The sequence below is a fragment of the Hydra vulgaris genome, chromosome 01 (genome assembly GCF_038396675.1).
Source record: "Hydra vulgaris chromosome 01, alternate assembly HydraT2T_AEP".
NCBI lineage: Eukaryota > Metazoa > Cnidaria > Hydrozoa > Anthoathecata > Hydridae > Hydra > Hydra vulgaris.
The window spans coordinates 46,005,710-46,033,543 of NC_088920.1; the positions used below are offsets into that span (position 1 = coordinate 46,005,710).

At 28.9% G+C, this 27,834-nt stretch overlaps 2 protein-coding genes across 2 annotated transcripts; one reads left to right on the forward strand and one right to left on the reverse strand.

The window, feature by feature from the left end:
* Positions 1 to 564: 564 nt before the first annotated feature.
* LOC100207637 (isoamyl acetate-hydrolyzing esterase 1 homolog) lies at positions 565 to 26,310 on the reverse strand. Its single transcript, XM_065788347.1, has 5 exons — positions 25,665 to 26,310; positions 25,423 to 25,475; positions 3,107 to 3,414; positions 1,225 to 1,343; positions 565 to 784 (listed from the first exon to the last, which is right to left on the reverse strand). Exons 1-5 carry the CDS (start codon positions 25,725 to 25,727, stop codon positions 617 to 619), a joined length of 711 nt encoding a protein of 236 aa, XP_065644419.1. The 5' UTR covers positions 25,728 to 26,310; the 3' UTR covers positions 565 to 616.
* LOC100211171 (FAD synthase) lies at positions 25,878 to 27,580 on the forward strand. The gene is made up of 2 exons (XM_065788346.1): positions 25,878 to 26,712; positions 26,820 to 27,580. The coding sequence occupies exons 1-2, from the start codon at positions 25,878 to 25,880 to the stop codon at positions 27,503 to 27,505; spliced, it is 1,521 nt and encodes a 506-aa protein (XP_065644418.1). The 3' UTR covers positions 27,506 to 27,580.
* Positions 27,581 to 27,834: the final 254 nt, after the last annotated feature.

The window sequence follows — 27,834 nt, forward strand, 5'->3', positions numbered from 1 at the left end:
TAAAAAACTTGAGAAGAAATAACTTAATGTTTTTTCTGCTTTATAAAACAAGAGTCATGACAAAAGGGATACAGAGTTTTATAGTATTACTCGCACATAGAACGAACAAATGCTACTTGCTCCTGTTAGTTTGTTTTTAATTTGCGACATTAAAAATGATTACCCCCGAACAAAATTACTATTTGAATACAAACATAGTAATACTAAAAATTTTTAGTTTGTTTTAAAGAAAAGCAAAAAACGATACACACTCTGTTATCCATTCTTTTTTTTTTAGTTTTTATTAGGTGCCCCAAGAAGTCCTTACGGTCTTATCACAGAGCACCGCGGAAGAGCATTTAATAGGAAGTTCACGCCTCCTTCCCAACCAATGTCGCAAAACTTGCCCAGATGTGGGGTTTGTATAACGGATCTTACGTTTCTGAGGCAAGTGCGCTACCCACTGCGCCACGGCTGCTCAATTCTATAAATGCATGCAAAAGTAGACACTCTGTTTTTAACAGTATCATTACTCTTTTTTCAAAAAAAATAGTGCGCGCCATTCGCGATTTACTATAAATAGAATTCTAAACATAATGCAGATATATTCGTTTTATATATACATAACAAATAAAGATCATCCTAAACTGATATCTGGATTGTTTAAATCAATGTCTTTCCAATCAGGATACGCAGGTACAACATCTGCAAGAAGAACGTCCAAAACCTCTTTTAGCTTATAAAAAACTAACAAATTACCACTTTGTGAAAAATGAAGTCCGTCATAAAAATACTGCTTCCAATTCTATGATAAATAATTAAATCTTATACTCCAAAATAATATAAGGTAAAGTGAATATATATAATATATAATATACATATATATATATATATATATATATATATATATATATATATATATATATATATATATATATATATATATATATATATATATATATATTATTATTATTATTATTATTATTATTATTGTTAATATTATTATTATTATAATAACCAATAAAAATATTTTAAACTAAATTTTTTAATATCTTCTTTTAATCTTTATCTCATATCATATATTATATCATTTTAGTTTATATTATAACTAGTCTAAAAAATATATATAATATAGTATATTATATAAAATAAAGATTTAGAAGTCAAAAAAAATAAATAAACTATAATATTATTTATTATTACCCTTTATACATTTTATTATTTTAGACTATACTCTTTACTTACCTCTAACTTTATAATACAATCGTAAAGGTCAACAATATGGATTTGCTGCTCTAGAGCTAACTCTGTGCACATTTTAACGTAATTCAAAACTCTTTTATTTGAGAAACTTCCTGGTCGATCTAAATTAACAAAGAAAACTGTTTGACTCGTGTTAATATCACATAATAACAATGTATTTTCTTTTAAATCTAAATTGAAATAAGTCATATGAAAAACAATAAAACCTTAATTACCAAACTAATTATTAACAATAATTACCTAGTTATTACCAACAAAAAAAAAACTCAGATTAAGAGCAAGAAAATGATCAATATCAAACTTGTAAAACAGATGGTATGAATCAGAAAAACATCATAAAGAGAATGTTATAGCATTGACACTAACGCTAAAAAGCTTTAAAAATGAAAGCATCATTAACTGAACCATTCAAAATAATTCCAACAAATACACTATAACTGTCTTTTATGCTTTTCTAAATTACTAAATGCAATTCCAAAAACTTGCTTCATTCACTATCACTATAATAGTTTAACAATTTTTTTTTAAAAGATATTTATCTTTTTCTGTATTTTATATTTAATTATTTCTTTAAAATTAGATTGGTATTAGTTCTAAATTTTCCAGATTCTTCATTTTCATTAATGTTATAAAAATTTAATAAAATAGTATATGTTCCTGCTGTTTGATGGCTTTTTTTAGCAAACATTCTTATTAAATGGGGAAAAACGAATTCATTTGTAATAAATACAATTATCCATGTAAAAATCAATTCTTAAAACTTTGCGTTTAGTTTATATACTTATAGAAAGTATATCTAACAGCAACCTACATTATTTTTAACATAACTGTCAATAGTGAAGTCTACCAACTTTAAATAGTACACTTGCTCAACAGTGGTTTTCCTAAAGGTTTTCTCAAAAACTAATCTGCTTGCTCAAGTGAAACAATTTTCTTTTGTATCATTTTAACAATATTTAATATTTAGGAAGAGAATAAAGACTTAAAGTAGAACTTTACATCAGGATTTCCAGGTATCTGTTTCAAAAATCAGGTAACTGAGTAATTATACTGAAACAATCACTAGAAAAATTCCTACTTAAGGTTGAATGTTCCTTTTAAACATAGCTAAAGTAAAGTAGACGACTTTATAGACAAATTTTATAAGCAAAGTAGATAATTTTATGTGTTTTTTTTTTCCTTCTCTAAAAGCTAATGTTAAAAAAAGTTAAATTTGATCACTATAACTAAAGAAAGCAAAGTGTATGGAGAGAAAAAAAATAATGTTACATAAACAAATGTTTTATAGTTAAATGTAGTTAGTAGAAATTTAACTTTATAGATACAAATAATAAATAGAAAATAAAATAAATTGGTTATTTATGGTTGTGCTTTAAAAGTTTCTTTAAAAGTTTTAAAAATAAATTCTTTTTCGATAGTTTTCAAACTTTAATCACTTTTAGTTCAACACTGAAACCCATTTTACTTACAAAAAAGCAGATGTAGAAAATATAATAATAGTGTTAGGAGCGTTCTTTTGCAAAAAGTTTGAACTTTTTACAAAAATTGTTGAAAAGTACTGGTATCCAAAAATAAACTAGTTTACAACTTAGTTCAAACTTTTTATTACTACAATGGTTCAAAATTTTTTAATAAAAACTTCTTAAAAATACATCACATACTCTGTGTAGGTTAAAATATAAATTTATCTACATCACAGTTATCTTCATCAGTTGTTGATAAACATTTTCATACTCATTCACCAAGCTCTTTCATCCATTCCTGCACGAAAAAGCTACGAATTGAGTGCAATTTGGTTAAAACGCAAGATGCTTAAATATAAAGTATTAAGATAAGAAAATCAGATATTTAAAAAATCTCTTACTTTGTGTTTCCATCATAAAATCGTGCCATTTTTCTCCATCAATAGGAGGTGGAGTTAATAATATAATATTCAAAACCCCATTATCTTTCAGATATTTGATGATAAACTCTAGATTTTCTTTACTCTTTTTAACGTCAACTGCTCTTTTATCTAATTCTGGATCAACTGAATCATTTGTGCTCAACAGTATTACCGCAGTGTGAATACATCCGATCAGTAAATTGTCATTTTTTAGAAGCTTTGGTATCATTATACGTATATGCTGTGTAGTGTAACCACTAAAGCCTCTGTTGACAACATCTAACCTCCTTTAAAACAGTTAATTTCTCATTATATAAAAAAACATTTAGAACACACCTATTTTTATTTCATTTTTTAACTAAAATGTTTACATAAAGTTATAATCTATAAAATACTCTCGAGTAAGTATTAAAAAGGAGGGAGGGGGGACGTTTATCAAATTTTGAAAAATTTTCCCAATCACCCCAAGTATATTAAGACCCCCTCCCCTTTATTAATTATTACTTAATGTCAGCAAAAAATTTATATCTCAAAACTAAAAAAAAAAAATCAGCCTTAAAAATTTCAAAATAATTCTTTCAGTCACTGATAAAAACAAAAACTTTCAGTGTAAACAGGCTTTGAAAATCGCTGACCTATTAAATCTCTATTTGTCAAAAATGAGCTTTTATTTTATTTCTCACCAAAGTATAAAACTTATATCAGCATATTAATTTCCTAAAATTATGCTAAAACATCTGTTCAAAAATGCACATTTGACCGCAACCATGCTAGAATTAAATAGATTTAAGCATGTTTTGTAAAAAATATTAGTTCAGATTTATAAACTGAACTTTTTCCTAAAAAATACTTATATTGTAACATAAAATCCCCAACACCCACCCACCGCTTGTATTAATGACTCAAGAGTACATGTTTAAACCTAATAAAAATTTTTATTTAAGTATTTATATTACTTTTGTATTTACTTTATTTATTTTAAAAATATATATTTTATACCATTTATTGTATTTTATTTATATAATTCCTATGTATTAATGATGATGTTGAATTTATTTGTTTTACTTTTACTATTTAGTCAATAACTTTGAAATTCTTTTTTTAATAAATAGCTGAATACAATTTTAAGGTAAGAACTTATAAAAAGTAATTTTTTCTTATAAAAAGCTTTTAAAATTTTCGACTGGGAGATTTAAATGAAATCTCGCATTTTTGACCATGGCGAATACAACACACAAGTCAAAAATGCCTAATCTCTAAAACTTTACTAGATATAAGAGTTACAGTTTATTGTAAACACATATATACTGTCCATTAGCTAGGCAAGACTGACATATTTTCGAGTTTCTTACAAAGAATGCAGTAACTCTACACAAACTGCATTTATCTTAGCATCGTTTATCCTAACCAATAACGTGGTAATTCCACTGCACATACTGCATTTATACTTATCATGGGTGTACATATATCATATTAGCATGGTTTTACAAGCAGCATATTAACATGGTTTTACATACAATATCTCTGTTTACTAGATGTAAAAAAAAAATGTGAAGCAACAATGTTGACATTAATACTTATCTAATTGTTCAAAACACTTAATGAAGTTAGCTCTTGAAGGAATGGAGTTTTGAACAAGATAGCAAGTCAATAACATTGAAATTTTTGTCAGAAACCAAAATTGAAGTTAAAAAAAGTTAAAAAACACTAGATAACAAGTATAGTAGTTTTAACTGAACAATTTTGTTAACAATATCAAGTTTGTAAAGATTATGAGAACTTAGATTTTTATAATGTAGTTGTACTACATTATAAAAATGTACTTAGGCTTTTATAATGTAGTTTCTGGAAACAACTGCAATTCGAACATTAATGTACTAGAAGACAAACTCAGTAGGCACAAGACATGTTTTATGTCTAAAATAGATTTTACTATGTTTTATAGATGTCTAAAACACCAAGAAGCAAAAATGGTTATTAATAGTGTACAAAAAAGAAAAAAATACTGAGAAAATGAAAATAGCCCATTCAGTTAAACAAGTACCTTATGAAAGTGTTATCAGTTATTATAAAAAAAAGAGGCAAGCATTTTGATGGAAAAAGAAGAGCAGTTATAAACATACAGTTTTGGGATTTGCAGTGGGTCAAACATAGACAGTAGTAGGTCAAACATAGACATAAAGGAGCAGCCATGGTGCAGTGGTAGTGCACTTGCCTCAGAAACAAAGGATCCATGGTTCAAACCCAACCTCTAGGCGAGTTTTGTGATATTGGTTAGGAAGAAGGCGTGAGCTTCCTATTAAATGCTCATTCGCGGTGCTCTGTGATAAGGCCGTAAGGACTTCTTGGGGAACCTAAATAAAAAAATAAAATAAAAAGACATTTCATTTTCTCCTCATGCGAGAAACTAGATGTCAAAAGTAGAAGAGTTAAACATGATACATAGATTTCTATTTAATACTATCTGAAAGATAAGAATGATGTATCATGAGGTATGTAAGAGCCTTTTTCTAACAACTTAGGTTTTAAGAAAACTAAAAAGCAATTCTTGCATTATATTCTCACCAGTACCCCTAAATGCATCATAACTTTACTTGTTGATAAGAGAGGAAAACATGCTCCAAATTTGCAATACTTACCAGGTAAAAGTTAACATTGTTATTATGCATAACAATTTTCTCTATAAAAAATAAAATGAATAAAAGAGTTTGTTATGATTATTACTTTCCTTTTTAAAAAGTCATTTGCACAGCTTGGTTTCAAACAGAGTGAAAAATGTAGCTCACCTTCTTTTACTGGCCGACATTCAATACAGCAAAAATTGCAAAAATTCACCTGAGAATCGTCTGAGAAAGACAATATTTGCCTTCTTTGCAAAACCAACTACTATGAAATTAGCCCAAGTTATCAACAGCTGGACTTTTTAAAAAAAAACAGTAATGAAAGAAATTAAACCTTCAAACCCTTACACAGCTCCATATGAGTTTCCAGAGGAGAAGAGGAATAATATCTGTCAAGCTCTTAATGGAGTTCTTTCTAAAAATCAACAGCAGTTCTGGAAAGGTTCTTAATTGTAGTAGGCTTCTTGCCATTGAGGAGGTGAATAACATTACAAAAAAAAACTGTTGTAATGTAACTTTTATTTTATTATTTAAAATGTTAAAAAAAAATTTGTTAATAAAATAGCCTATGATATTGTTTTATACCTCACAATATAACTAACTCACAACTATTATTCTCTTTTTAAATAACTATTGTAAAATTAAGTATGTTTAGTTATAATACCTAGTACATTAGTACAGGTTCATTAAGAAGAATGTCTAAATTTTCACAGGAAGTTGGGAAATGTTATAATTAATTTTATAAAAACTGTAGTTACACTGCAATCAGGAAGTTAAATTAGCTTCATTAAAAATATTATTTACAAATGCATTGTTTCCTCACAAAATAACTTTAATAAACAATATTGGCTTAATCGAAGGCGAATGGAAAAAACATAATGTCAACCACAACAATTTTTTAAACATAAAAAATACTCAAGAAACTATGTTATCAAAATATATTTGGAAATTAAAAGAAAAAAAATATTAATTTAAACTGGTCTAAAAACTGCACCTGCCTATAATATTTCCAAAAAATGTATGCTATGTTTGCAAGAGAAATTATTAGTTATATGGATCAAGAAAATTAACTAAGCATAAAATCTGAACTAATTTTTAAATGCAGATTTGAAAAGAAATACCTTTTTTAAATCCTACTTCTAAAGAATTCTTTTTCACAACTAATTTTTTGAAAAATAATGAAGCTAATGTAACTTACTGGATGCAACTATAGTTAAAATAATTATAACCACTTCTAATGCATTCATAGTTACAGGGGTGCGCAGGTTATAGCAGAAGAAAAAAAAAATTTGAATATATTAAAAACCATTTGTATTATATCACAGAAAAATAAAAAGGTAGGAGAAACAAACTCCAACTTAAGAATCCCCTTCCTTTGGGCTTTTGGTTGAGTAAAGGCTGGAGATGTTGTCTTGATAAAAATACTCATCTTGGGCTGATGTTTTCTACATACAGCTAATGTCTTTGTAGGAGACTCCTAGGCAAAGACTTAAGGATAAATATTCTCTTTATTTTTTTAAGGCATTAATTTTTTTAAATTACTGCAATAATATTATTTACTGCAAAACGAGGTAAATGTTATTTAACGGTTTTTTTATTACTACTATAAAGGAATGTTTATTTTTTTTTTTTTTTTTTTTAATGATTGATATTAAAAAATTTCTTTCTTTGTTTGACATTTGAAAAAATAAATTAAAATATGTTAAATTTTTGAGTTTTTAAAATGATTATTTCTTAAATTTCAGTAGAAAAACAACTAAAAAAAAGTACTCCTCAATTTTTATTTCGAACCAAGTAATAATTTTAATACAATAATGTAAGAAGATCAAACACTAAAAAAAAAATTTAATTATTCCTGTGGGAATCTAATAAAATTTCGAGCTTTTGCTTTAGTGGTACCCATAAGCTTGCGCACAGAATAAGAATCAAAACTATTTTATGCTTTTTTAAATGACACTTTAATATCTTTAATGTTTCTGCAAAGTTTTTTTGTTTTTTTAATTTTTCTTTTAATAATAGCCCAGTACTTTTCAACTCACAATTCTGGGCAGTTTGGAGGATTTTCTGTTTTAGGCACAAATTTCACATTATTCTTTTTATACCATTCCATAACTAGTTTACAATAATGAATTGAAGCTAAATCAGGCCAGAACACAGGTCTGTTGTGATTTAATGAGAGATAAAGGCGTTTTTGTAAACATTCTTTAACATATAGTTGACCAGAAAGTGTGGACTGAGATATATAAGGTGCTGATTTTTTGCCACAACTGCAAATAGCTTGCCAAATCAAAGCTTTTTTAGCGAACTTGTCATGTTTTGTGTATTTAAATTTCTTATCTGCTTTTCCTCTATCTTTGGCAATATAATAAACAGCACCAGGAATTTGTTAATGATCATACTTGGTATAAGTTTCATCGTCTTCAATAATACAGAAGTTTTTAGAAATAAAATTGTCATACAACTTTCTGTCTCGGGTTCTTGCACTTTTTTGTTGAGTTTCAGAACGTTTGGGCACTTTTTGTGCTTTGAAAGAATGAAAACCATGTAAGTTTCTAACTTTTGCAACAAAACTATATTTGCGCATTCCCTTAGTGAAAAGCTTGGGTTATTCTTAAAACTGTTAACCAGTTTTTTAACTAGTTTTATATCTTGAAAACCTTCCTTTCTCCCACCACCAGATTTGCGTTTGATAATCGATCAATGTCTGAGAAAAATGTTGAATAACACGACTAACAGTGTATGGATGTATTTGCAACGATTTTGCTATCGAATTATAGCTACTATTAGGATTTTGTAAATATTTGTGCATAATCTTTTCTCTTATGTCTTCTTCTTTTGTCATTTTTAAAACTAATTTCAAGTTAAATCCAAAAACTAACATATTTTTTTGAAACCACAACAGGTTGTAAACAAAATACAAAACAATTAAAAAGTTTTTAATACAACCACTGAAAAAAAATGATGTGCTTATTCTTTCACATTTATTTCGTGTACACGCTTTAATTTATTTATTTTATTTATTTAAAGTTTATTAATTTATTATTTTATTATTAAAATTGCATTGCTGAATATATCATTTATTAAAAAATAATCGCTGTAATTTAACTTGCAAAAAAGTTTAACTTAAGCTTTGTGCAAACTTTTGATGCAACCTTTTATTTAAAATTTAATTTTGAGAAAAAAAAATGTTTAGGAATTTAAAATTTAAACAATATTTAGTAATATTTTTAAATAGATTTGACAGTTAAGTTAAACCCAAGCATTAACTTTAATTTTAATAAACTTAAATATATATTTTAAATCAAAATTAAATTAAATATTTTTTATCAGAATAAAATTATTTATTTTTATTAAATTAGTTTTAAATTAAATCATATATTTTTTTATCAGAATTAAATTATATAATTATAATATCTTTGCTTCAAGCTTAAAGTATTAGCGTTTCACAAGCGAAAAAATCAATTATTACAATAAAATAAAAACAAAATAAAAATAAACTTTTAATTTTATTTGAGTTTTTTAAATACTTTTTAAAAAAGAGTTTTTATCAAACATAATTGTCATTCAAACTTTTATAACAAGTATTTTTACATAAACGTCATTCAAAAGTAAATGTGACTTTTTTTTAAATTAATTATCTTATCCTACCACTTATAGTTATAATTTAAAAGTTAAAAAATGATAAAAAGTCGCACAACCAAAATCGCTTACTGCTTATGTAAAAATCGCTTAAGGCGTAGATAAATCACTCTACACTTAACGCTTTAAAACAAGGCCTGCTCTTGCAAAACTCACCAGACTTGCTTGCTCTTAGTGAGACTTATTTAAATTCTGCTATTCCTTCTTCAGATCTTAGTTTTGATGGGTACGATCCTTTGATTCGCATGCTTGGCTTGGGGTATACATACGCAACAATTCACCTATTTGTCGTGAAATCAGGTTCGAATCTTTTGACCGTTTTTTTATGTGCTTCTGCTTAGCACCTTTTCATTCTATCACCTTTCTCTTTGTTCTTTATCTTCTCCTTCTTCCCAAGACTGCACTCTTTTAGATGTAATTTCTGATCAAATTTTCCATGCCCTCTCTATTTACCCCTCTACCAATACTATTGTAATTGGTGACTTTAATGCTCATCACACTGAATGGCTTGGCTCCAATGCCACTAACCCTGCTAGCACTAAAGCTTATAACTTCTGTATTTCTCAATCTCCTACTCAGTTAACTTTGTGACTCATTTTCCTGAGAACCCTAATCATTTACCTTCACTCCTTGATTTATGACTTGTCTCTGATCCTAGCTTGTGTTCAGTTTCTCCTTTTTTTCCTTTTAAAATTCTTTAAATCTTTCATCTCATACTTTAGGGTACTTACTACTACCCTAAAGCTGATTGGGATTCTTTTTGTTATTTTACTTTGTGAGAGAGTAAAGATATCAGTCCTTGAACTAAAGCTGACTGGGATTCTTTTTGTACTTTACTTTGTGAGAGAGTAAAGATATCAGTCCTTGAACTAAAGCTGACTGATTTTATAAATTGGAGACCATTCATTAATAAAGTACCTAAAGCAGGATTATTTTATTTTTTATTTTGTCTCACAAAATGGCAAATGAAATAATCCTGCTTCAAAAATGACCGCAGACTTTTTTTTTTTTTTAAATTCATTTTTTTTGCAGTTAAACAAAAGTAATCAACATACAAATATACAAGAAAAAAAATTGTCCGCAAGGATTCTTTTCGCTATTTTCATTGTTTATATTTTTCAAGAAAAAAGACATCAGTCCTTGGGCTGTTGTCTTTTTTCTCTATGCTGAAAAATGCGCCTCTTACATAACCTGGATTTGGGCAGGATGGAGGCTTTAATTCCTTCTCATTAGTTCCAAGTCAAGCCTCATTTTATTCCATGGTTTTCACCTTCTTGTGCAGATGCTATATCTAATCATAATCATTTTTTTCATCTTTTTTAAAAGAACAACTTTCTTGAGAACAAATGGCTATTTGTTATTGCAAGAAATTGATGTAAAAAGGTGTTGTTTGATGCTAAGTTCCATTATTCTCAGTTCGCTCAGAAAGTCTAGCATTCTATCTCACATTCATGGGACTGATCTTATTACCTCTCCCAAGGATAAGGCAAAACTATTTGCAAAGAAGTTTTCTTCAAATTCAACTCTTGAATCTTATGGCCATTCTCTTCCTTCCATTCCAATTAAACAAGTTACCACATTGTTAGACATTCAAATCAATTCCATTGCTAAAGTCATATCTTGATTAAACTCTTCAACGGCTTGTGGTCCAGACAACATTCCTGTCATAGTCTTACAAAATTATTCTCCAGAACTCTCTTTAATTCTCTCTAAACTATTTAATAAGTGCTTGACTGAGTCTTGTTTTCCTGCTTGCTGGAAAGTCGTATCTGTTGTTCCAATCTTCAAAATTTCCAGAGAACATTCTGACCCCTCTAATTATTATCTGATCAGTCTTCTTTCTGTTATTAGCAAAGTCTTTGATCAACAAATTTTTCGCATCCCATCTTGAATCAAATAACTTACTGTCAGACAATCAATATGGTTTTTGATCCTCTTGCTCTATAACTGACTTGCTAACTGCTGTGAAGATTTTATCATGCATTAGAGGGAGGCGGAGAGGCTAGGGTTATTGCTCTTGACATATCTAGAGGTTTCGAAAAGTTTGGCATGCTGGTCTTCTCTAAAAGCTTGTTTGATATGGTGTATCTGGGAAAAGTTTTTGAGATTATTAAATCATTTCTTTCTAACAGCTTTATTAAAGTCATCCTTAAAGGCCAACACTCTTCTTCATTTCCAGTAACTTCTGGGGTACCTCAAGGTTCTATCCTTGGTCTTGTTTGTCTCTTATCTACATTAATGATCTTCTCATCAACCTTACATCTAAAGTAGCTCTTATTGCTGATGACTCAGCTTTATACCCTTGTCTTGATAAAAAGTCTTCTCTTTTTGTTCCCTTAGTACAGTCAATCTTGAATCTGACCTCACTTTTGTAACAGATTGGGGCTCACAGTGTCTTGTAAAATTTAACTCTAACAAAATTCAGTTATTTACTGCAAACAACTATCGCAGTCCTGTTGATATTCTTATATTAATGAATCGCAATCCTCTTACTAAGTCCTTTTCTTTATGTCTTCTTGGATTATTATTTATTACCGAACTTTCATGAAAACCATATATACAATCGATTGCTAAATTAGTATCTGCTAAGGTTGCCTCTCTTTATCGTGCTTGCCATATTCTCTCTCCTGATTCCATTCTCTACCTCTACAAATCTCTTATTCGTCCCTGTATGGAATACCGTTTTCATATTTGGGCTGTTTTTTTTTGTTATGATCTTTTTCTTCTTGACAAGGTCCAAAAATGCATTGTAAACCTCTTTCCCACTGTCACAAAGTTGCATCTCTTGCACCACAGTTGCTGTTCAAAGGAGCTATCATCTCTAGTTCCATTAACTAAAACTCAATCTCGCTTGACTTGTCATTCAGCAAAGCCTCATTCTTCTACTGTATCTGTCCCTGCATGCTCTAAAAATGTTTATTTGTCTAGTTTTTTTCCCTGCACTTCAACCCTTTGAAACTCTCTCCCATTTTCATGTTTTCCTGACTCATACAACCTTAAGTGTTATGTTTACCTTATTTTTAAGTGTTATGTTAACCGTTTCCTTGCTCTATAACTCTATTCTTTTTTTTCTAGTAACTCCCAACTTAATGATGGTTGCTTGCAGCCTTGCTGGGTGTGAACCAGAATTTGAAAAAAAAAAAAAAAATTACAGTTGATTAACTTGAGCTCTACTGCCATAGATAATATCAGTTCATTTAACTTTCTCTTATCTCAATTAATCTTTAAAAGTTGTAATTGATTCAGCAACTTTGTGGTTATCTGAAGAGAAAGCAATGTATCTTTGACATATAATATCTTGATAATGGTTTGAGGATTTTTCTAAAATTTTGAACCTAAATAGATTTTTGCTCAAGGAATTCAAAAATACTACTTTTAGGACCTAATAGTCTCAAGAAACGCCTTGTTTATCCAATGTAATTCAAAATTATTAACTTGTAAACTATTGATTTTTGGAGCTAAAATGGAGACTGTCACCTGAAAACGCTGGCAAAAATCTTGATTGTAAATTACTTTATCTTAGATCTACTGAAAAAAATTAGATACATGAACTGTCTCTGTCATAATCAACTTACTTTGATTAAGACAGAGACAATTCATGTAAGTAAATCTTTTACAATTTTTGAAAAACTTAAATTTTGTAACAAAGGATATAAAATGTTTTTTAAAACAGTTTTTTTAATTAAAACTTGAATATAATGTTATTTATCAACTAGTTTAGGACATATTTAATCGTGGGCATTTGAAGGAGACAAGGGAATGTGCAACTTCTCCCCAACCCCTCTTTCTTCCCCCTCTCGTCCAGCTCCCACCAGTTTTGAAAAAAAAAAAAAAAATGCTAAGACACTAAAAATATGTAAATAAATTACAACAATGTTATTTTAAATATTTATTTTTTTATTTTTATTGTAGCCAACTGCTTATAATTTTTAAACCTAAATCAGATATGTTGAACGTACAACCTGATATTGTTGTGGGTGTAGAAATTATGCATATAACTTTTGAGTTAAGCACCCAGCACTCATCATTTCTCATTGGCTAAAAGAAATTTTTAACTGGTCTATGTAGATGCATAAATCTGACTTTCTCTTACATCTTTAGCACTCCTTATCTATTAAAATTCATAAAAAAAAATTTTTTTTTAATGTTTAATGAAATCTCTTTATTATTTTTGTTTTTGGAATAATAATATTCAATACTTCAGTGTGTGTATCCACACTTGTTTTTTTATAACTTATTGTATTTGAACTTAAAGGAACAAAATGATGATACATCCTTGTGCCAGGAACTGTTCAACCATTTAAATATAATTTTTCTAAATTTACTTGAGTTTGGTCAATTTCCTCCTTTGAAAATAAATTAAAACGGATGCAAGTTATTTTGGCTTTACAAAAAGAGTTCATTAAATTAACATCTAAAGTCCGCCCATTGATTAGCAAAAAACATCCATTTAGCATTTAAATTGAAGTCTTTACTGTGATGACAAAGATCGATAAAATATTTAAATTGTTTCGCACAGCCCAATATTTTACACATGATACACATGGTAGATTTTCTTTGATATATTTAGTTATATCTTCTTGAATCTTATAAACAAACACTGTGTCATGATTAACATCTTCTGAAAGGTAGCAAAAAGATTTTTGTTTAAGAAATGTTTTTTCTTAAAAATAAATTACAATTGTAAAAAGTGAACACTGATTTTTGCTCTAGTGATAACTCTGAACTTCATCCTCAACAACAAACTGATAATTTTTGGCAAAATCTCCTAAAATTAAACATTCATTTTGGTTTATAATTTCTTTACAGTTTTTCAAAAATCTACTTTATGTTTTTGCTATAATGAATGTGTGGTAAGGTTGTCAATGCTGTCACTCAAGAAATCATTAAACTCATCTAGTAGCAATGATTGTAACAGTAGTATCATATGGTCAGCACTCTGCCATTACTTGAATACATCTTCTTTTAACTTATGGTCTATAAACTCATCCACTAAACAACTTTTTAATGCTTGAATACCAGGGCAGCTTACATCAGAGCATACACTCCGTAGCATACACTTCGCAGCATACACTCCGCATTTTCAAGAGAACAAACATTTAAAATCTTTATAACTTTTATACCACTTTTTATTGCATCAGTCAAATATTTTGTATTTTGATGATAGACGCATACACATTAGCGTGCGATATTAGGTGAAAAGTCATCAAAATTTGTATACATAATAGCAATAAAAAGTTGCTTTTTGGTTTAAAATTAAATTACTAAAAAAAATTTTTTTTATTATGTTCTTCAGGTGCCCCAAGGGGTTAAAAAAGGGCCAAAATGTTCTTAAATTTTTTTTTTTCAGTTTTAAAATTTTTTTATAACAATCCTCAAAAAAAAAAAAATTTTTTAATTATTAACAATCCTCATTAATAATTGTGAAAAAAAATTTAAAGGACTTTTTACCCCCTTGGGGCACCTGAAGACTATAAGATTTCAATTGTTTTAAACAAAAATAATAATATAAACTAAATTAGTATAAAGTTGTGATACAGTTTTTAAATTTTATTTTTCAAAATAAAAAATTTAATAAAACAAGGGGGTCAAGAAGCGATTTTTTTTTTTTTTTACAACTAGCTTTGCAAATATTTAGTTTATAAAAAAATTTATAAAATATGAAAAAAAAAAATTTTTAGGACTTTTTGGCTCCCTTTACCCCTTGCACAATGGGGCCTAACAAAGGAAAAATGGCCAAAAATTATAAAAAACAAGTTATAATTTTTTTTAAATTTTAAATGGCAATTTTATATCTTTTTTGTAGCTGCATCTAAAACCAATTAGTTTAGATTTAAAAAAAAGTTGGATGTTGGAGTAAACATTAAACTCAAACTAATGCTGACAGAAATTTGTGTTAAAATTCCTATTTTGAGTTAATTCTAATTACTTCGTAACTGCTGTTTTAAGCATATTAATTTATATATCGGTGTAAAGATAATGAAAAAGTCTATCAATATATGCAATAAAATTATTTTAATTTCATTTATTTCCAATAAAAATATATATATTTATAGTGTTTTTAGTTTGTTTATAACTTAAAAGCTCGAGATATAATTTTGCTGTTTATGGCCCGTGGAAATCCAACTTACAATAAATACTTGAAACTTAATTCAATCAAATTTGATATAAACTTAGTCCGTCTTGTACTGTTTGATACATTAGTTTTTCTGTTTAAAAAACTTTTTTTTGTATCTTTTTTTTTTTAAAGTTTCTAAAAAAGAAGACAGATGGCATTTCTATCAATAACCAATAATGCTTACGTAATTCAAAAAGAAAAGTTCAAAGATAAATAAAACAGTGAACTGTGTAAAAGCATTTAAAAATGCTTATTAAGTATAGTGAAATTGTTTCAATTATAAAACAAAATGATAAACATTATCTAGCTATTAAAAAATGCTTGTTGCATTGTGAAGAAAAACATAAAAGAGACCTAAGGGAAGTAGAAAAACATGTTATAACAGAGAAAATAAAAAATATAAAAAAGCGATACAATTTTGGAGAGGTTATTCTTCTGCAAGATTCATGAAATACCATGGAAGTTGGCATTAAACTGAATATGAGCTTCCAATAGAACTTAAATGACCCTCAGCTGCCCAGTTCTGAAAAAACAAAAAGAAGAAGACCAACTATTCCTATTTTGGAGATGTTTGGCAGATCCAACTGTTGAGTTATTGCTAATCTTGTATCTAATAACGAATCCGAAACTGAAATGTAACTAAGAGTTGCTGCAACCGTCGCTGTACAACATGATAAAAAAGACTTATTATTTAATCAAACAAATTATTCAAAATCAAAATTTGGCAGCTGTATTTAATATAATTAACTCTGAAGTTATGAGAATGCTACTAGAACAAGCATTATTATTTCTTTTTGATACAAATTTGTCCAAAGATCAGTATAACCTTATAAGATTTGCAGTTAAAACTCAAGGTGGTGATTTGGTAAGTTGGTATCAACTGAAAAATCTCAATGTTTTCCAAGTGAAATATTGCAAACAGAAAATTGCATTGAAGCAGAATAGAAGCATAGACGTATCTGGAAAGAATTAGTAAACTACAGCATGAACTTATTGAGAAAGATACTGCAGAAATTTATGTTGTTCAATGTATATTTATAGTTTCTTATGACTTTGATGGTAGCACGCAACAAGCAAGATTCAATCAAGATCTAAGTGAAACTTTTAGTGATTTTCAATAATTGGATTAAAGGGAAAATATGATAAAGAAATTGCTGAACTCCAAGAGGTCATGATTACATTAAAGTCTGGAAAGAAACTATTTGTTGAATGTAAGCTGTGTTTGACATTAATAGATGGAAAGATTCAAGTATTTATTACAAAGACATCTTTATTTTAACGATGTACTGTGTGCGATTGTTCTTTAAAACGCCACGTTTCCTTACTTTTACTTAATCAAACATTGGCGCATTTTACTTAAACAAACATTTAAAGCATTTACAATGACTTTAAATGAAACCATGCTTAAACTTTCTTCAATAGCATTACTTTTAAGTTTAATAATTAAGTATGACTGGCCATTCCTTCCAACTGGCTAATGTAAAATCAACCATCCTTGATCCCTACCCTCAAACTCAAGTTAATTATCCATCTAATTCAAATAACAAAATTGAGCTAAATTCAATATCAAAGGACTCAATTACTGGTGTGCACTTATTTGTTGATCATGCTAATAACTGTGGTAACAATTTTCACTTATCTGGTCATCCTTTATCTTATGAGACCTCACAACCAGTATTGGACCCTGTTGATTTCCAAACTGTTACTCGTCTAAAGAAAAAGTGAAAGCAAAAAGTGCTTTTCGGTTCTGGAAAATATCCAAACAATTTATTTATGTTAAAACCACTTTATTTGTATGATTGCTCTAAAACTACTTCTATATTTATTTTTTGTTTATCGCCAACTGCCTCTGCTGAAGAATCAGCTGAATATGTCAACATAACATTTAAAACTAAAGCCACTTGCTTAAAAATTGTTACAAGTAAATATCACTCTTTCTTTAAAGTATCTGTCTCTGCTGGATATGCTGTCAGGCTCTATGATGGTAGCAAATGGCCAGAAAATGCGCATGTTTTTTCAAGATTCTTCAGCAGGTTTTATTCGTGGCAGACCGTTTGGTGAAGTTGCTATCCTGTATCGTGATTCTGTCTTCTGCAGAACTTGAGTTGTTACTACTGATAATTCACGATCTGTTGCTATCCATTTTGTAAATAACTTTTCTGATAAATTCACAATTATCAATGTCTATATGTCTTGTGATTCATATGAGAATGTTGATAAGTATCTTGAATGCCTTGGTAGCCTCTCAGCTCTTATTTTAGATTTAAATGGTAAATTTGTTATTACTGGTGACTTTAATTGTGATCCAAGATTTCGGTTCTCATGTAGTATTTTCCTAGTTGATTTTTGTACTGATGAACATCTTGTTACAGCTGATATCTGTCTTCCCCATGATTCCTTTGCCTTTGTTAGTGAAGCATGGGACACCTCTTCTTGGATTGATCACTGCCTTGTCTCCCAAAGTTCTCTATGCAATGTTAATAACTTCGAAATAATTCAATCAACTAGTTCATCTGATCATTTACCTCTAGTGTTTGATATTTCATTTAAAATTGATATCTTCTTCCTCTACTGCTCACCCTACTTTGACAAGATCTCCTAAAATAAATTTTAATGCTTTGTCGACCATTATGATAAAGGAGTATATTTCCACTGTGTTTAACTTAGTGTCTTCAATTAACATGGGTCAGTTTGAAGTAATTAATTGTAGTAATATACATTGTAACTCACATTTTTTTTGTTTTTGTTTTTGTTTTGTTATTTCACCTCCCCAAGGCCCAGAAGGCCACTACAGATGAGAAGGCTACTTAATTGTGGTTATAACCCTCTCTCAACTCTATAATTCCGAAACACGAACCTTGACGAACAAGGCCGCTGCGGGGAGAAACAAGGTGAGCGCGGTACTACCAGGGACGTGGTGGGGATCGAACTCGGAACCTCTCTCTTATGAAGCGAGCGCACTACCACTACACCACTACCGCATTTTAATTGCTTTTTTAATTAAAACAAAACATGGTACAAAGTTTTAATATTTAACAATACTAAATATCTTTAAGTTAAATTTAAAAAATTTTTAATTTTATCATTTAAAGGTTTCATTAATAAAATTGAAAAAATAGCAAACTAATTTTTTTTTTAATGTGTAACATAAAGCAGTACTGTTTCAATAAAAAGTGGCTTAAAATTTGATAAGTTAAATTTTGATAAATTAAATTTTGATAATTTAAATGATAAATTTGTAAATAACAAATCATTATATTCCACAAATCAGTTATAACTGTCAGATTAATATTTTTTTACTTTATTAATGTTATTTTTTTGAGCTAATTTAAAGTGCTCATATTACCAAGTGGTCTGAGTAACATAAGTATATGAGTATGTTAAGCAGATTACATGAGCATGTTAAGCAGATTAACCACCTGTACAATATCCTGAATGAATGTCTTACTCAATCTTCATCTTAGTGTCTTAATTATTCAAATCAAGTTTCAATAGAAAACAACTTATGACAGGTTGGACAGATTATGTAATAGATGCTCATAAGGCTGCTAAAGATCCATTCTGTTTATGGCATAGCTATAATAAACCAAAATTTGGCCCAATCTTCAATCTTTTTAAAAATGAGCCTTTTATAAATATACCATTCGTTTCTGCAAAAAAAAAAAAAGAAGATACTATAAAAGCAGAAAAGCTGGCAAACAGTTTAGCAAATAAGAACTATACCAGTTTCTGGTCTACCGTAACTTGTATTCACAGCGATGAATGTAGTCTTCCACCTTCTATTGACTATGCCTCAGGTCCTCATAATGTATGTCACATGTAGTATAATAACTATTCCACCCTGTTCAACTCAGTCAAGTCAACATGCAATATAAATGACAACTTTATAGTTAAACACTGTAATCTTCTTAAAGATGATGCCTATCTTATCACTCCTGATGAAGTCCAATCTATCATATATCATATGCTCTGTGAAAAAGCAGCTGACCATTTTGGACTTCAGTTGGAGCATTATCTCTATGCTAGCCCAAATTACTTTAATATATTGTCATTGTGCTTTTCCTCCATGCTTTGCCATGGATACATGCCTATTGGTGCTTCACACTCTGTTATTTCTCCTGTAGTTAAAGATAAGAATCATGACATCTCCAATTCTGCTAATTATCGTCCAATTGCTTTGGTGACAATTTTCTCCAAGATTTTGGAACATATTTTTGTCTCACGCATTAATGAAAGTTTCACTGGGACTCCCAACCAATTCGGATTTAAGAAAAACCATAGCACTTTTATGCCAGTTCATAACTTAAAAGATATTTCAAATTTTTACCTATCACATGGCTCAAATATACATGTGGCATTTGACATTAGTAAAGCTTTTGATAGAGTTCGCTTTGATACACTATTTATAAAACTAGAATTAAAAAATCTAAAATTATCTCTGGTGTAACTTTACGCTTACTCATTGTCTGGTATGTTGGTCAAACAGCTCAGATCCTTTGGGGTGGAATATTATCCAAAACATTTAATATCAGTAATGGAGTGCGACAAGGAGGTGTACTGTCTCCTTTTCTATTTAATATATATATTAAAGATCTTAGTGCTTTACTCAATAGAACTACTGTAGGCTGTTGCTTGGGTTCTCCTCTTGTTAACCATCTTCTTTATACTGATGATATTGTCCTTTGTGCACCCTCAGCCAAAGGTCTCCAGATCTTACTTGATTTATGCTCCAGTTATGCTGTGAAACATGATATAGTTTATAACAATAATAAGTCTCAAATAATGTTTTTTTAAATTTATAAACCCCTTATAAATAGTCCTCATTTCACATTATCTGGCATGGTTCTCACATAGACTAGTTAATATAAATACTTGGGTCATTTGATCTCAAACAATATACACAATGACAAAGATATTTTAAAACACGTGCGCTCTATGTATGCTAAAGCTAACCTCATCCGTAGAAAGTTCAGCTGTACACAAATACAAACAAAGATCATGTTATTTAATGCCTTTTGCAGCCCAATCTATAGATGTCAGTTGTGGTATCTTTGGAGAAAAGACTCATTCCATTGTCTATGGGTTGCTTATAATAACGCACTTCGCTTGATATTAAACAAGCCACCATGGAACAGTGCTAGTGAATTATTTGTGAAACATGGTGCCCATTCACTTAATGTTGTTATTCACATGCAACAATACTCCTTACTGTTAATGCTGCAGAATAGTGAGATCTTCATCATCAAAGCTTTTGTTAACTCAGACAGATTCTTGCAGTCTCCACTGATGTTTAAATTCAGAGAGCTGAGTTATATTTATAACACTTTAATTTCTTATCTTTTTTTTTTCCCCTTGGGTTTTGTTTATGTTCAAGTGCATTAGTCTTTGTTTTATTCTAATCCACTTTATTTTACTCATTGTATATCTATTATATTGGCCCTTGAACCTGTCAATAAATTTGATTGATTGATTGATTGATTGAATAATATCATATTAAGTATTTAATAATAACTTAATATAATAACTTATTAAATACTTAATATTATATTATTTTTAAATGTTTAAAAAAAGAAATGTCAAAACAACTTTTATTTTATTTTTAGTTCCCTTTTATTTAAATTTCTTCAAGTTTATACTTTTTTTATATAAGTTAAAGTTATATAAGCATTAGATAAAGGTGAAGAGGTCAAGGCCATCGCTCTTGACATTTCAAAAGCTTTTGATAAAGTTTGGCATGCTGGTCTTCTTCATAAGCTTTCTTCTTACGGTGTATCTGGTAACATCTTTAAGATTATTGAATCCTTTCTTTCCAATCGTAGTATAAAAGTTGTCCTCAATGGACAGCACTCTTCTTCTTATTCTGTCACTTCAGGGGTTCCTCAAGGTTCAATCCTTTGCCCTATACTCTTTTTAATTTATATTAACGATCTTCCAGATATTCTCACATCTAAGGTGGCATTGTTTGCTGATGATACTACCATTTACTCTTGTCGTGATAAGAAACCAGCACTCTCTGATTGCTTGGAGGGGGCATGTGAGCTTGAAAAGAATCTCACTTCTGCTACAGCATGGGGCTCACAGTGGCTGGTGAACTTCAATACAGATAAAACTCAACTTTTTTCAGCCAATCGTTATCGCAATAATTTAGATCTTCCTATATTTATGAGCGGTGACGTACTTGATGAGTCATCTACTCTTCATCTTCTACGATTAACTCTTACTTCCAATCTTTCTTGGAAACCATATATCAAATCAGTTGCAAAATTAGCATCTGCTAAGGTTGCATCTCTTTATCGAGCTTGAAACTTTCTTACTTCTGATTCTATTCTCTATCTCTATAAATCTCAAATCCAGCCTTGTGTGGAATACTGTTGCCATATCTGGGGTGAATCATCTAATGATGCCTTTTCTCTTTTAGACAAGGTGCAAAAATGCATTGTAATCATAGTTGGACCTGTTCTTGCAGCCAACCTCCAACCATTATCACATCGTTGTAATGTTGCTTCTCTTTCTCTTTTCTACAAATACTATAATGGGCACTGCTCTAAGGAGCTAGTGTCTCTTGTGCCATCTACTAAAACTCATTCTTGTGTTACTCGTCATTCAATTAAGTCTCATCCTTTTTCTGTGACTGTTCCTAAGTGCTTCAAAAACGCTTATTCGTCTAGTTTTTTTCTTTTAGTTGATCTTGCTCTACTATCTTCATCTTTTCTCTTCCAGTAACTTCCAAGTTTAATTAGTGGTTGCTTGCAGCTTTGTTGGAAGCGAAGATGTTTAAAAAAAAAAAAAGTAAATAAATTTAACAAACTAAATTGAGAAAAATTCACTATTAATGGATAACAGTTTACAGTCAAAAGGTTATTGCATATTAGTTATCATTAATTTGCGCGCACTTTGCAAATGCGTGAAAAATTGTTTTGAATTAATAAAAAATTGATATAATTCAATATGCATCTTTGATATATCATACTTGAAAAGATAGTCGCCAACACAACCTCTTTGATGTATTCACACATGCAAGACTTCCATTGCACGTGTGAATACATCAAATCATACTTTGTTGTAACCTTGAACTTGAAAGATCAAATTCTTTAAAGTTCAAGATTACAACAAAGAATTCAAAAGTACAAGAAACATAAGATGCCATCTGAAGTAAGACAACTCTTAATCTTAAATACAAATTTTATTAATGAAAACTTTGATGATGATTCTAATAGTGAAATTGATATGGATGATTTTGAAAACAGTGATACATATGAAACAAATGTAGATTCTGAAATATATCAATAAGATGATGTTATGATTTTTTATAATAAAAAATAGCAAACATGGCACAGTAGTTATAGTGTTGAATTCTTTACCCAAGGGGTTGCGAGTTTGAATTTTGCTTAAAGAATATAAGCTTTGTCAAATAAGACGGAAAAGAGAGTACCAACTCATTAAATGCTCTATGATAAGATCATTAGGTCTTCTTTAAGTTTTCTTTAAAAATAAAATACAATAGAAACAAAAATCACTTTTATTTAAATATATATAAAAATAAGATCTATAAATATGAATAAAATTGAACATAATATTTCGTACATTAACTTTTCTCTATTATTTGCTTCCAACATAGATAACAGCACAGGTTTTTATCTTTTGTAGAAAATATTTTATTCATATTTTTATATTTTATTTTACACTTTACCTTGAAAATTTGGGAAAAGTTCAGGGGGGGGGATGCTCAGCCCTTCTTTCACCACCACTCCCCTCTGTCGCTGTGATCCCTTAAATAAAAATGCATTAAGTTTTACTTTAATTTTCCGGAAGTTTATTGATACAAACTATATATATTTTGAAATAAATTATTTTGTAATAAGTGAAAAAAATCACTGAACGCCAATTTATTGCTAAAGAAATGCTTATCTGACTCTATTTTGAAAATAATGGTTACAATTCTTTTAAAAACCATTTATTTTTTTATTCAATTTAGAATACTCTTTTTTATAACTGTGCAAAATTTCAAATCAATTGGCAGTTTTTTTGATTTTAGGCCATTTTTCCTTTGTTAGGCCCCATTAAGCCTTGGGACACCTGAAGACTATGATTTTTTTATATATATTTTTGGAATTTGATAACTTTAAAGCAAAAGATAACTTTTTATTACTATTACACTTGAAGAATCCAAAATTTATTTTTTTGATGCACCCTAATACACATACATTGTACGTATCTGATACATTAGTTGTAATGCACACTTAGGTTTCAAAGTACAAAACTTTGTCAAACTGACCTTGTCATTAGGATAGTCTTTTTTAAATGCAACATTTAATTCATTAAGATTGAGAAGTAATAATCTTTTTTGAACATGTTGGTTTTTCATAATAAAATCTTTTCTCTTGGCATATTTCTTGAAAACTCATCATTTTGATAGAAGTTAATTACTGACTGGGCTATTTCTGGAGAAAGAGGGCTTACAATTTTTTTTTCTGGCAATGATACAACCTTTTGCTCATTTTTAGCATGTTTTGATGTTCAAAAAAGATGTTCAGACACTCCAAAGTAACTTGATGTCTTTTTACGCGTCCAATATTCTGGTGCAAGTGTTAACATTTGCACTTTATGGGAATAAGAATTAGTTAGAGAAATTTTATTTATGATTTTATTTATGATTTTATATTTATGATTTTATACATTTTAGATCATAATCATTCTTTAATTTATTGTTAGAAATATGCTGTTTGTTTCTGCTGTTAAAGAAGCTTCATCAATGTCATATGGTATTGAAACCATTTTTGAAACTCTGTCTATAGTGTTGCCAAACTTTTATTTTGTAGCAGAAATTTTGTGATGTTTTGGAACACTTTTCAATTTACTGGTGAAATCCCAAGCAATTCTATAGAGGTATCTATTTTATGCAATTCTATAGAAGTATCCCAAATTTAACAAATTAAGTATAATAAATGTTAGATCTTTTATAACACTTTTTTTACTTTCTTTGTGTGTTCCAAAAGGGTTGCAACACTTTGTAATTTTCAAAATACTTTTCTTAGAATTGATTATAACAGAAAATAATTTGATTGAACTAAATTTTCTTTTTAAATTTGCTCACCATGTTATCTTGCTGTTCACAAGAAAGATCTTTGAGTTGAATAAAATCTTGTTTTCTAGAAAATCCAGTTTTGTGGCAATGTATGTTGAGAGTTTTTAAAATGTCACATTTCTTTAATTTGTCTTTCAATGCTGAATAAGGCGTTGGTAGAAATTTCCCAAAAATCCCAAAATCTCTTAAAAAGATGCAGTTTTTATTTTGTTTTCAGCTGTTTCCTTGTCAGGTTAACATTCCAATAGTTGGCCAAAAAAATTTTGTGTTATCTTAACATATAAACTGATGCAGGCTTGGCTTTATATTCAATGTTAAAAACTGCATAGACTATCAAACATTCTGTATTTAATTCTTTTTCTCTGACTTTACTTTTTTCATTTTATTCATAAAATAATATTAACACCTTGTGTCAAGTAGCAAATTTAGAAGTGAAATAAAATGCTTAATGAGTTCAATACCAACAGTGTTAATTTTAACTATAGACATTATAAATTATTATAAATCCTTATAGATATAGCTTTAACTTATTCATTACTTGGCACTTTAATAGACAAAAACATAAAATAATTGTTGTAATTTATATTTAAGTTGCAGAATATCCTGAAAATTTTGTTACCTATATAAGCAATCTCATTTTTCAAGCATAGCTACTTTATTTATAAGCAGTTATTTATGTAATAGATATTGGCTTAGAATTTTATAGAATATAATATACTAATAGACACATTGTTTAGAATATTTAAATGTACTAAAAGTACTTTTAGTTATATTAATTTCTAAAAAAACACATTTAAAACAAAATGTTTGACTTAAGCCAACTTAGTTTTACCTTGAATATTCCTCTGTAAGCTTAGCTGCAAAACCGTTATTAAATGATGCTTTCTAAAATATTAGTAAATATTAACATAAATCAAACATCATTGAATCTATTCTGTTAATCTTTTAATTTAAAAAATACTTTGTAAAATGTATTACAATATAATAAGGAAAATATATTGTGATTTTTATAGATAAATGTTAACTACAATAACTTAAATAAGCTAAAAATTAAACAACTATTTCAAAGTCTACCTCCGTGTTTGAGTCTCCAATTAAATACAATTTTTTTGTAAGACGATTACATAAAGTAGCCATTTTAAGTTTTAAACTAGCCTTGAAGTAGAAATTCGATAGTAGTATTTCAACTTCAATAAACTCGGTTAAACTCAATTTATTTATTTAAAAAGTCCAGTCTAATTACTAAAAATAAGAGTACATTATATAACTTAAATAACAACCACGAATATGACAAACGTTAATATTAAAAACAAATCTGCTGGTCTAATTATAATTGGAGACGAGTTATTAAAAGGTCATACAAAGGATGAAAATGCATCATTTTTACTAGACAAGCTTTGGAAAAATGGAATTAAAGTTGAAAAAGTTTCATTTATTAAAGACAGAGTTCAAGAAATAGCAAACGAAGTAAGGATATTTTCTGATAAATATGATTTTGTTATTACTGCTGGTGGAGTTGGTCCAACACATGATGACTTAACATACGAAGGTATTGCTTTAGCTTTTGGAGAGTCCCTGGTATTTAATAAAGAATTCCAATATACTAGTTTGTATATTGAAAGTAAAAAGCAGAACAACGATACTACTTTAGATAATAAGACATTTTTATTGCCACAATCTGCAAATTTAATATTTGCTATAGATCCATTGACAGAAAGACCGTCTAAATATCCACTAGTACGCGTTAAAAATATTTATATTTTTCCGGGAGTACCTTCTTATCTTCAAAAGTTATTTTTGGATAATCAATCTATTTTTAGCAACCACATCAAATTTTTTCTTATTAAAGTTTATATATCTATTGATGAAGAAGCCATCAAGATTGCTTTGGATAATGTAAATAAACAATATCCTTCTGTCTCAGTTGGTTCCTATCCAACCCTAAACAAACCGTTTAAGGTAAAAGTGACCTTAGAATCAGAAGAAAAAGAAAATTTAGAAAGAGCTTTCAAAAGTTTGGTTGGATTGTTGCCGGAAAAAGCTATTTTTTCTGTTAAAAAATGTTTACCGAATTCTCGTCAAAGCTCACACCAATCAATTAGTTTAACAACTGAATGTACACGTAAGTACTTTTTTTCTCTTTTTTTTTTTTTAAACTTTATATTTAATTGTTATTTGTGTTATTTCATAATTGTGTTTTTAATTTCACATAAATTCACAAAATTTCAGACCAAAACACTTTTCCAAACGAATTGGACGACTATCTTTGTAAAGAAAACACAACTTCATTAGCTGATGCAATAAAATGCGCCTGGGCAGTTTTCAAGCAGACATTTGATATGTACTCTTCTAATCAAGTTTGCATTGGATTTAACGGTGGAAAAGATTGCACTGTTGTCTTACATTTGATTTTGGCATATTTCAATTCAATTTTTCCAGAACAGAAACAGGAACTTATAGGATTATATTTTAAAGATCCCAATCAGTTTCTAGAGGTCCAGCAGTTTATTGAAGAATGCGAGACTGAGTATAATTTTAAATTGATTACTTTAGAAGAAGGTATAAAAGCAGGACTAAGTAAACTAAAGAAGTCACATCCTGAATTAAAAGCTATTATTATGGGAACAAGGCGCTGTGATCCTTTTTCGTCGCATTTAAAAGCGTTATCAATGACTGACAAAGGCTGGCCAGAGTTTATGCGTGTTTTGCCACTGTTGGATTGGAGCTATGGAGAAGTTTGGCAGTTCTTAAAAAAATTCAATAAGCCGTATTGCAAGTTATATGACCAAGGGTACACGTCTCTCGGATCTAGTAAAAACACAGAGAAAAACCCAGCGTTGTTACTACCAAATGGAGAGTACTTGTCAGCTTATAATTTAGAAAACGAGGCTTACGAAAGGCTAGGAAGAAAATAGCGTATTTGTTCAAATTGAAAAAAAATAAACTTTCAATTAGACTGTTTTGCTTAAAAAATCTTTTTCTTTCGTAAAGTTGTGTTTTGATTATATATAATTATTCTGTTTGAAATATTTGTTTTTTAATATATTTATAGCTTTAAACTTTTCAATTAAAATTTTATTGCATGTTTGTTGCATCATCTACATTAAATAATTTTTTGTTCTAGATTTTGTGAAGGAAGTATATCTTCTCAAAGTAGGGTGGAATCTTTATAAAGCTTTTTAGGTTTTTCAACACGAAAATGTTAATTTTCAACTTCGTGTATTTTTTCGATATAAACATTTCA

Excerpts from the sequence above, each read along its gene's own strand:
- LOC100207637 (XM_065788347.1), bottom strand. The coding sequence starts at position 25,727 with ATGGCTACTTTATGTAATCGTCTTACAAAAAAATTGTATTTAATTGGA. Across the intron at positions 25,476-25,664 it reads TTGGAGACTCAAACACGGAG|AAAGCATCATTTAATAACGG; the intron begins GTAGACTTTGAA and ends CTAATATTTTAG. Across the intron at positions 3,415-25,422 it reads CTTACAGAGGAATATTCAAG|GAGGTTAGATGTTGTCAACA; the intron begins GTAAAACTAAGT and ends ACTGTTTTAAAG.
- LOC100211171 (XM_065788346.1), top strand. The coding sequence starts at position 25,878 with ATGACAAACGTTAATATTAAAAACAAATCTGCTGGTCTAATTATAATT. Across the intron at positions 26,713-26,819 it reads TTTAACAACTGAATGTACAC|ACCAAAACACTTTTCCAAAC; the intron begins GTAAGTACTTTT and ends ACAAAATTTCAG.